Consider the following 11,136-nt stretch of genomic DNA (forward strand, 5'->3'; position numbering starts at 1 on the left):
CCATACATTATCATTTGTGCGCTGCATAGTTTGATCAGTAAAACTGCATTTCTCTGCAAATCGAGTGGTCATTTCAAAAGGGATTGTGCTGTCTGTAAATGACAGTGCACTTCCACACGAACCACACCATGCTTTAGTAATATATTTGCGATAGTGTGCTCCAAAATACACATCTTCACCACGATTTTAACGGACAGGTGTGGATCATTTGCTATATTTGGGCATATCATCAACGAGGCGATATAAAATTATCGCCGCTTTTGCGTCTGTTTTCGGGCGAAAAGTGGCGATAATTTTATCGCCTAATTTGCAAGGTCACGCTATCGAGTGAAACCTTGCATTAGCTCCCGGATTCTTAACGTCCAGGTTTGCATCTCTAATGAGATGCAAAGTGGGCGTTCCTGACATGACTGGAGAAATGTCGCTAAGCGACATTTCTCCTATATCAAGCCCCACGCAATGAGGCATAGCGGCAAGAAAAGTAGCGATAACCCCTGTTATCGCTACTTTCCTTATGCCTGCTTCAGGACTGACTTAGCCATGATATCCTATGGGAGGTGGATATCATGGCTAAGTATGTGAGCCCTATCATCAAGCTAACACCAAACTTGGTGATAATCTCACATTTGGTAGTTGGGCAGTTGGTGCTAGGAGTTTATCGCTTTTGAGATAAGTGTTGCTAATAGCACGCTATCTCAGCGATAAAAAACCACGTTAACCGGCGATAATTATCCTAGCGCTAAGTGCGCTTAGTGATAATTATCGCCGGTTGTTGCTGATATGCCCCTTTGTTCGTTGTGTGATGCTTCGATTTTTCTTTATCCGTATGAGATTAGTGATGTAACAATGATAACAGCATCCTCCCTCTGAAAAATTATGGGGAAGAAATGAGGTGTTTTATTATTATGAATTCTTTTTTAAGCTTGTTTGTGTGGATTGGAATGTCTCATAAACTGCTAAAACACAGAAGTTGGTCATAGATTATATATTGTTTTAGTAAGCCAGCAAATGGGTTGAGTTGTACAGCTGCCTATAGAGATAAGTACTGGTCTGGTCATGTGAAAAACAGAAAACAGTGTGTGGAGGATGCCAGGCCCACCATCAGCATAAAGATGCATTTGCCTGACAGTTGTGGCAGAGTTTTGTACAGAATAAATATGCACAGAACTAGAATTAGCTGCTAGGCATCTCAATCAGGGGTGGCCACCACACAACGAAGGTAGGGTATTGGAGGAATGCAGGACAGAATGGGAATTGAGGGTAAAAACAATATTTTAAAAAATGTACCCCTCTCTGCCCAGACTCCGACGGCCGCCTCTGTGCTTCACTCCCAGTGGTATCTTGGAAGGCACAGGCTACCCACCCAATCCAGACGCTGCTCTCCTGCTATGAGAGCAGACCAAGGATTGGCCTGAGCAGCCTGGGCTGCCTCTCAGACACTGCCTGGGAGCCTGTGGCTTTTCTCCAACCTGGTTGTGAACACAGCCTGGTTGGAGAAATAGAAGTGCCCATGCCCGTTTGGATGGCCTAAAATGACTGGGTAAGCTTACATGCTCGCTTCTAAGTGCAAACCACTCCGGCCTGCCATGGAAATCCCCGCCCCACATGCACACACACACCTTCAGCCTGAGCCTGTCACAGAAAAATAAAATGATGGTTTTGTTTTAATGTCATTGTATTTTTCTGTGACTGACTCTGACCAGTGGGGCGACGCCCCTCCGCCATTACGGAGGAGATGCCCCATATCTGAATAGGTTTGTTCAAATGTTCTTTCACTTAAGAGCATCTCTCACATAGCAGAAAGCCTCATTAAATGATGGAAGGCATTGAGCATCTCTGCCACCCTGCAGGATCGACATTGACAAACTCTACATTCCTGCATCATTTGCAAGACCAGCTGCATCACATATTAACCAGTTACAGACATTATATCTGACATTACCACCTGACAAAAAAAAACGAAAAAACCTGCAGATTTCAATAATTTTAAATGGAAGAGCATTTCTCATTAGCGAACAGTTACCCTGAGATCATAAACACATGCTCCCCTATATCTCCATTTCAAGCACTGCTAATAGGTTCACATCAATGCAATGAGGCAAAGCACTGCCCATTTAGAGAGAAGCAACACTATCGTTTAGTATTTGCTTAGCTTCATGAACAACAGGAAAAAGCTGAAGACCCAACTCATCAAGGATTATCAAATCGTATCATCAATTAGTGCCTTCCAAGGTCAAATTTCCCACGTGGGATAGACCTAGTGGTGACACTTCTTTTCCACTATTCGTCTACTATAATTATCAGTTTTGATCTGTCTCCCTTATATTGATATATATAGCATTCCACTTCCATATCACTCACTTGGGGGCATATTTACAAGGCGGCGATAGAAAAGCGGCGATAATTTTATCGCCTAATTAGCTGGGTTTCCAACGATAATCTCACATTAGGCAGTTAGCGCTAGGATTTTTATCGCTTTTGAGATAAGCGTTGCTAATAGCACGCTATCTCAGCGATAAAAATCCACGCTAGCCGGCGATAATTATCGCCGGTTGTTGCTGATATGCCCCTTGGTTTGTGCTATATGAACATCAACGCAAACATAAGTAAGTAAATGTCCCATCACTGGTGTTTTCTCATCTGAACTGACGAACAGGATGGCAAAAGAATAATATTTTCCCATGTACTAGTAAATGTTTGAAAATGTATGGTAAAAGTGTGGCAAGAAAAATGAGTAAGTCCAAGGTTTTAATAATATCCTAAAATTATATCACTGAGAATGGGCGCCTCATGAGATCAAAATGTTTTTCATGAGGTACATTGTGATGGGATTGCTTTCTGTTTATTCCCGTCCTTTTCCTTTCTAGTGTCTCTGTTTCACCATATTTGTTTTGTGCGAATCCAATTTCTTTCTTAATGAGTCAGAGTCAGAGCTGAAAAATGTAGTGTTGTCTCCTGTTAGAGCCTGGCGAGAAGCTAAAAAATATAAAAATTATTCAGCGGTATGTTCTCATCAGCTTTTTGATCAAATTGGATGCCATTTTATTTCTGGAAATAGATAATACTAAGGACCGATGGCCTGTCTACTTTTCCTAATGTAGATGTAATATGTTGAGAAAATGTTTATGCTATACATTGCATATAGCTACATTGAAGGAAAGAGCTCAGCTGCTGGTAATTTCTGAAATGGATATATGTCTTCTTACGTGGATCAGATGTACATAATCAAATCTCATACATGGTGTCTCTCTGGAGTGGGTTGTTGCCTATGACTTTTAGCTTTTTCCACAGCTTCTACAGGTCTTTTATTAGGGTCTTAGAGCTATGAGTGGTAGCTGGAAAGCACAGATTGCGGTTACTGTCTTTTGCCTCTGCCATCCAAGGTACAATAATATATAAGTCTATTTAGATGACATAGTTACCACCCTTGAGCATTAGCCTCTCCACAGGTAAAGATGTGGAGCAGTCAACAGCTATTCTAGGTGGATGTGGGACATTTTAAACTCAGATAAAAGGTTACTTATACAGTGTGACACTAAATAATGCCATGTTTTCTTATAGGGCTGCACTGAGCCATATCTAAAAGCTTCGGAAGTTGTAAGTTATCTTGTGATTTGCGACTTAATGTGGATTCAGCAAGGCATGTAAACGTAGGTACTGTAGAGCAAGTCTCAGGAAAGGTCAAGCCGTCAATACTATATTGGATAATTCTTTAGGCTACAGTCTCAGTTAGCAAGTGAGCTCCTGGCTCTCATAAAAGGTATGTCAGAAAATGTTTTCAACCCAAATGCACATCAACCAAAAAACATTCATCCAGCTACTAATAGTTTACTTGTATATTACAAGTTATATTACTAAACTTAACTGTGACAAAGTTCTGTCACATGCATGATTAAGAGCACATTCCAGATCTCTGGAGTATAACCACTATTAGGAACACAACTGTTTCGTTTTATACTTTTTTTAATCAGCTATCAAAATCTCAAGAGTATCTACAGTTTTGGGGTCTTGTATCTCAAATTTTGCCTTTAAGGTTGAGTTTATACAGTACTGTTTCATCCACTGGATCAGGTCCTACTGGAAATCCCATTTCTGAAGTATCTGCCTGAGCTGCAGGAATGCCTTCTGTTTGGCATTGGTTTCAGTGGAGATGCCCACAACAATAAAAAATCTATGGCCTTTCATGTTATACGGGCCGTGTTTATAAGCAGCTGTTTGTAGTTGGCGGGCCTGTTCATGATGCAGGAGACATGGAATAATCGGTCTAGGTCCAGATTCAAGGGTTGAATTTGAAGTACCTGATCAAATCCTGTGAGCCTTCTGCAACTCAAGGGGATGCTCAAAATATATGTTCAGTAGCTACAGTATTAACGTTAGTAAGAAGCTTCTCACATCATTATTCACTTCCATTTTTTCTAGAATTCCATAAAAACAAATGTTATTTCTTTAGGCTCTATCTTACGTATCTATTACTTATTGATTTCACTGCCTGATTTCCAAACACCAATACCCCCATTTCTAATCATTCTTCCACAAGGGTGGTTTGTTTATTTAGAGTGTTCATTTAGTGTGAAAGGAATTCAGGTTCATCTGTTTTGTCTTCATTTCTGTCACGAGATCTGAAATGTTGACATCCATAGATCCCAATAGTTGCCGACAGCAAAGATATCTTTTAAAATGAAGTCCAAAGAAGCAGCGTCTTATGGGATAGCGGTCAAAGTGCACGAAGGTAGAATGTTCCCTACTTCTTCTGAAAACAAAGGCTTTCTATTAGATTTGCCACTGGCCATACTGTGAAGCTTCTACATTAAAGAACACAATAAATAAGTACAGACTAATACTCAAACCTGGTACCCAATCAACTCACAAAGCAAATACATATTTGTACATATTTGTATTTGGGCCCGACATCTTGGAGAGAAAAGATTCTGCATGCATGTTCTCAAAAAGGTGGCGCTGAAAAACAGTATTTCAGAATTGTTGAACACTTTTGCCTGCCTATCCAAATTCAGTCCACACTTTCTGCTGATGACAGTTACCACATTTACAGAAATGTGTTGTGTAGTCTAAACTGTCAAATGAAGAGAAATACTTTAGAGTTGAAAGTTCTGGTATGCTGCTCCTGCACTGTGTAAGAAGTACAAAAGCAATTTAAAACTCTCACAGTAGCCTTTTGACTTCAAGAAAGGGAATGACACTTATATCTTCAGCTGCTGACTCTGTTTTCTGACAGAATGAGTCATTCTTCATAGGCTCTCTCAGCTTCAAAAATGGTGTACAGCTCCCACTTGCTTTATGGCATTTGCTCCACACACTGTACTGACAAGAAATTCAAGCACTCATATAATCACTTAAGAGTCTTATATGTCAAGTGAAGAGAAAAGCCTCAGACCTGAGAGTTCTCACATGGCTGCCCTGCATAATGTGAAGAGTTCACCAGGAGTTGAACAGTAATGTATTCCCTTGTGCCAGCCTCCCTGCTTATACACCAGGAATATCACTTATCTTTTCAGCAGCTGACTGTATTTCCCTAAAACCTAAAGAATCTTAATGTTAATGTTAATAAAACGTATTGAGCACACGAATACCCGGAGGTTTCTTGGCGCAAAGACAATGGTAGCCCTAGATGAAGCAGCTATTTCTGAAAAAGCCATGGGGCATATTAGCAAGGGCTGGTGATATAATTATCGCCGCTTTAGCATCCGTTTTTGGGTGAAAAGTGGCGATAATTATATCGCAATATCATCAAGGACACGCTAGCGCGTGTTTCCTTGATGTAGAGCCAGTTTTTTCACAGCCTCGCCTCGCATCGCTAATGAGATGCAAAGAAGGCGTGGCTGTGAAAACAACACATGTTAATATCGTGAAGGCAGCTTCGCGATATTAACAAGGAGGTGCAACGATATAAAAAATCGCGCTACCTCAGCCTTAACTCAGGAATTTAACGTCTGTTAAATTCCTGACTGAGGCATACTTTTAATGGGAGATGGATTATGCTGATAGGACCACAGGGTAGCATCAGCAATGTTATCGCTGTTTTCAATGGAACATCGCTGGAAAACCAGCGATGTTCCATTGAAAACACCGCTATCGCTGAAATATTATCGCCCTAGCGCTATGCGTTGTAAATATAGCGTTATCATGGCGATAATATTCAGCGATGGCCGGCGATAATATTTCTATCACTATGTACGGCCAGCGATAATTAGCACTGGCCATTGATAAAATGCCCCCATGTTTTAAAGTCCTTTCTGAAAGTGATAAGTGGGCCGGCATTTCTAATAGCAAATGATAACTTATTCCATAATTTTGCTGTGCCGTACGAGATACTACGGCCTCCCCAGCATAATGTTCGGATCATTGGAATCACCATGAGTCTGGCATCTGAAGAGCGTAGTTGTCTGGCTGGGTGATACCAGGAGAAGAGCTTCTTGGGAAACATTGGTCCGGTGTCGTTCAAGGCCTTGTAAGCTAAGCATAGCGCCATGAACTTAATGTGCTGTGCCACCGGAAGCCAGTGATGTCTTCGAATTTCCTTGGTTACTGGCTCATATTTAGGGACATTTAGTAGAAGTCTTATGGATGCGTTTTGAATCATCTGGAGCTTTTTAAAGTATTTCTTCTGCATATTTAACTAAAGTCCATTGTAGTAGTCTAACTTAGTGCACAAGTGAAGTCACTACCACCCTTTTGGAGTTGTCAGGAATATATGGTAAGATCTTCAATTTCTTGATCAGAAAATGGGAGGTAGATACGATGGCATCGATTTGCTGAGATAAGGTGAGTTTATTATCGATCAGCACCCCTAGATTTTTTGCCTTCTGGACTGGTTTTGGCAATTCCCCCATCTCTGCAGGCCACCAAAGGTCATCCCATCTGGGTTGCAGATTTCCAAAGATTACCACTTCGGTGTTCCCAGAATTGAGCCTGAGACAGTGGTTTCCTATCCATCTATTTATTTCCACCATACAGCTTTGAAACTGCATTGATGGGGAAGCTTGATCTTTATACGCGGCCACCACCAACTGGTGGAGAATCTCTCTGGTTGCTTGCTTCAAGTAAAATTAAATGTACAATTTAATAATTGTCTGTGGATTATTATTGGGATTTTATGTGAACAAGCAAGCAACATGTCCGCTGTGAACCCTCCTTATTGTTTTCACCATATACATACACATCATTGTTTTGGAAAATGTTAATCCTTTCCCAAACTAGGGTCAATAGAGATATCTATGTTAATTTATGAAGAGGACTAACTGTTGATCAACCATGCCCCTGTAGGTTTACAACATCAACTAGATGCATTGGCTGGCTTGAGGAGCACACACACTTTTTTGGATACTTTGAAAAAAAAACATGAAAAGGAGTTCTTGAAGAATAATGGCCCTACCATTCGTCGATTGACAATACTCACCTCAAAATTGTAAGAAAATACCCATATTTAGGAGTTATTGGTTTCAACAACTACTGTGGTTATCTCATGTAAAATGTCAGTTAGCAAATGCAAGTTCTGTAGGATTGGGTTTACTGTAATTAAAGTGGAAACATAAATGTTCACACCATAAACCTTCTTTTTTTCCCATACCAACAACAAGCTTTACTACAAATATAAAGTGAAGGTTGGTAACTACATAGTCTAGTTACCTGAAGTCAATGTATCAATATTTATTAATAACGTGAGATGTTAAACAGTATTGTGTTTTATAATATATAGCACAATATATCTCACAAAGGTCTTGGTTTGGTGACTTGCTTGGCAATGTGGATCACTGTCCTCTGCTCTATAGTGAAATCGTTTCATTCAGAGTTCCTCTACTGAGCCAGATAATTCAGCCAGTAACATGACTCATCGAATTTTAGGTCAGGAAAAATAATGAGATCATCCTCACTCCTGCAAAGATATAAAGGTGAGCTCTGGCAATCTGACAATAGACAGTAAAGGCTCTCGTCCATCTCAAAGTCACAGTAGACGAGCTAGTTTCTGATTTTGATGTCTGCCTATGCCTTTAGGGTTACAGTAATAAGTGCACATGGTTCTGCCTGATTTATATTTGGGGCTTCTGCTTAGAGCTCCTTCTCAACGTGTATAAAGACATTTTTTTGGGCTTGGTCATGCATCTGATATCCAGTGTTCATCCCAAGGCTCAAAACAACTAAAATACTTGAGGGAGTCAAGTACTCTTACTAGGCAGACGCTGACCTATCTGTAACCCAATGTGTATTGTGATTGGTCACACTGACATCAATGTATCTGGACCTTAGGCTTAGACTTTGCAGCAGACAGGCTGGTACATCGATGAGGAACGATAAGACAAGTTGAAAGTAAGCCATAATTCTGGGCAGCGCTAAGCAGTTATTTTGGGCATCCAATAGGCACCCCTCATTTTCCACATGGCCTCCCAGCCAGCCAACATATGTGAAGCATGCCACAGGAATAGCATGCATTGCATATAAACTGTTGAAGAGGGTGTGAACTTTAAATATATTTTAGGGCCTCTAGCCCACCATGCAATGAGGTTTACACCCATAGACTAGAAAGTGCTGCCACTCTCCCTCAGTTTCCCATAGCCCAGTGTGAGGAACAGTGGCTCTCACAGAATACAATGGTGGTACACTTTAGATGTAACCCGTTGATAAAGCCAAGGGCATCAAATGCTGAAGAGGTGTAATAACAGTTGATATCCGGTTTGTGCTATGCAACCATATGGGAGTTTACAAGCATTGCTACAATTTCTTTGTACCGCAAAACAGGATGCAACTTCCTTGAACTGCCCTCTTTTACTTGCAGTTCTCAAGGAATTACATGTAATGATCTGTGACACCATGCCCACTGAGGCAATTTTAAACCACCAACAATAGATCATCCATCCATAGGTATTTTTGGAACCTACCGTGTGGTACTACACAGATGTTGCTTGTGGCCACTGTTTGCCAATTGGTTATACAATCTCTTGTGCTATTGATCAGTACTTTTTTGACTAACTGCACAGTATAAATTAAGAAGCGCGAGATACTATAAGTTTATCTTAATCTCGTTGCCATTGTCTTTGTTTGTGTACCTTGTTTTTATTGTGAAGAATGGATTCAGAATGAATGTAGATACATTTGGAATATGGATGTGAATTACATAGCTAAATATTTAATTTGTACTGTTTAAAATATATTTGTATCTTTTTATAATAATTAGTTGTCCCTACATGTTCATGAAAGATTTTTAAATTTGAATATATGTGGGTTACCCTAGGTGTTTGCATTTCATTGCATGTAAGTACAGGTTTCACTTGCATTGTGCTTTTGGTGCATTACTTTGTTGTTTTTCTTCCATGTAATAAACACAATAGAGAGCACTGTCTACATTCTTCCATATCCTCTCATCATACCTGCATGTCTATGATTTCTCAATGTAACTTTGATCGATTGTTATTTATTTTGCAGAAGATATTGCCTTAAGCATGCTTTCATCAGAGAAATGGAACAAGACCTTGTTGACAGATTTCATCCTGGCAGGCTTTGCAGTGGACCCAGGACTACGACCGCTTCTCTTCATTGTGTTTTTGGCCATGTATCTGATTACAATTCTAGGAAATGGAAGCCTCATTTTGCTCATTAGGCTCAACCCTTGCCTTCACACTCCTATGTATTTCTTCCTCACCACTTTATCTCTCTTGGACATCTGCTACTCCTCTGTTGTGGTTCCTAACACACTAGCTAATATCCACAACAAAGAAGGAAGTATTACTCTCATTGGATGTACTGCGCAGCTTTTCCTCTTCTCGGCCTTTGGATCGACAGAATGTCTCCTATTGTCAGTGATGGCCCTTGATCGCTACATTGCTATCTGTAGGCCACTGCATTATACCACAATGATGACTAGTGGACTTTGTATTCAACTAGTAGCTGCATCCTTTGCACTGGGGACGATTCAGTCTTTGTTGCAGGTCAGCCTGACATTTAGGTTAAAGTTCTGCCAGGCAAGAGTGGTGGACCATTTCATCTGTGACATCAGGCCTCTCTTGAAGTTGTCCTGCACAGACACATTCATTAATCAGATTGTAATATTTCTCTGTGCATCTGTGGTTGGTGGCACATCTCTTGTCACAATATTAATGTCATATATATTCATTATATTGGCCTTGCTCAAAATCCCATCTATAGCAGGTAGGAAAAGGACATTCTCTACTTGCACATCCCATCTGACCTGTGTGATCCTTTTCTATGGAGTGGGACTCTTCACGTACTTGCGACCACCCTCACTTTATTCTCCTGAAACAGAGCGAGCATCCTCTATTATTTACACAATAGTGATTCCAATGTCCAACCCATTGATCTACAGTCTGAGGAACCAGGAAGTTAAACACTCTTTGAAAAAGATGACAAATTTAACATTTTGCAAAAACCCTGTCTCCAACCCAAAAAATATTAATCAAAAAGTGATACACTTTGGTATCTGTATTAAAAGATAGGTTTTATGGATGTATTATGACTTGTGCAGTGCATGTTTCTTACAAAACATATCTGAAATGTAGGATTACTGTCTAGCAGATTGTGTAATTGACACCTAAATGTTTCAGTTAAAAGGTAAAACTATCATGATGCACTCAGCTTACTAAATGTCTTTGCTTATCCAATTGCACTACTGGACCCTGTTTTTAGCAATGTGAATGAACTTAGTATAGGAACCCCCGTCCCACTCCCTTGGTCGGATCGCTTCCTGATCCCTTTAACCTGGGAAATGCCTGGACCCTCTCTTCCCCCTAATGCAAACGTGGTGAAGGAACGGAATTGGTCCAGGCTTCCTACTGATCAGTGGAAACACATCCTGGAAACTACTGGCCAGTCAACAACTCAAATCTTAATCTGGCCATTGAGAACTTTAACTCATGGATCCAAGGCTCACTGGATGTAGTACTTCCCAAGAAACCTACCCACAGAATCAGCAGGCGGAACACCGCTCCCTGGTTCTTACCCAAGTTAAGAGAACTAAAACAGTCTTGCAGAAGGCTTGAAAGGAGGTGGAGACGGGATTACTCAGACCTTAGCAAACTAGAATATAGGGAGGCAATTAGATCTTACAAATTTGAAATCAAAGCTGCCCAAGCTGCTTTTTATGAAGATGAGATTAATTTATCCACAAAC

The 11,136-nt window shown here is 40.5% G+C and overlaps 1 protein-coding gene across 1 annotated transcript; it reads left to right on the top strand.

Annotated features, from left to right (window-relative positions):
* Positions 1-9,452: 9,452 nt before the first annotated feature.
* LOC146854072 (olfactory receptor 5A1-like) lies at positions 9,453-10,463 on the top strand. Its single transcript, XM_085650989.1, has one exon. It carries the CDS (start codon positions 9,453-9,455, stop codon positions 10,461-10,463), a length of 1,011 nt encoding a protein of 336 aa, XP_085507115.1.
* Positions 10,464-11,136: the final 673 nt, after the last annotated feature.

This window comes from Triturus cristatus, chromosome 4_1, assembly GCF_964204655.1.
Source record: "Triturus cristatus chromosome 4_1, aTriCri1.1, whole genome shotgun sequence".
NCBI classification, from domain to species: domain Eukaryota; kingdom Metazoa; phylum Chordata; class Amphibia; order Caudata; family Salamandridae; genus Triturus; species Triturus cristatus.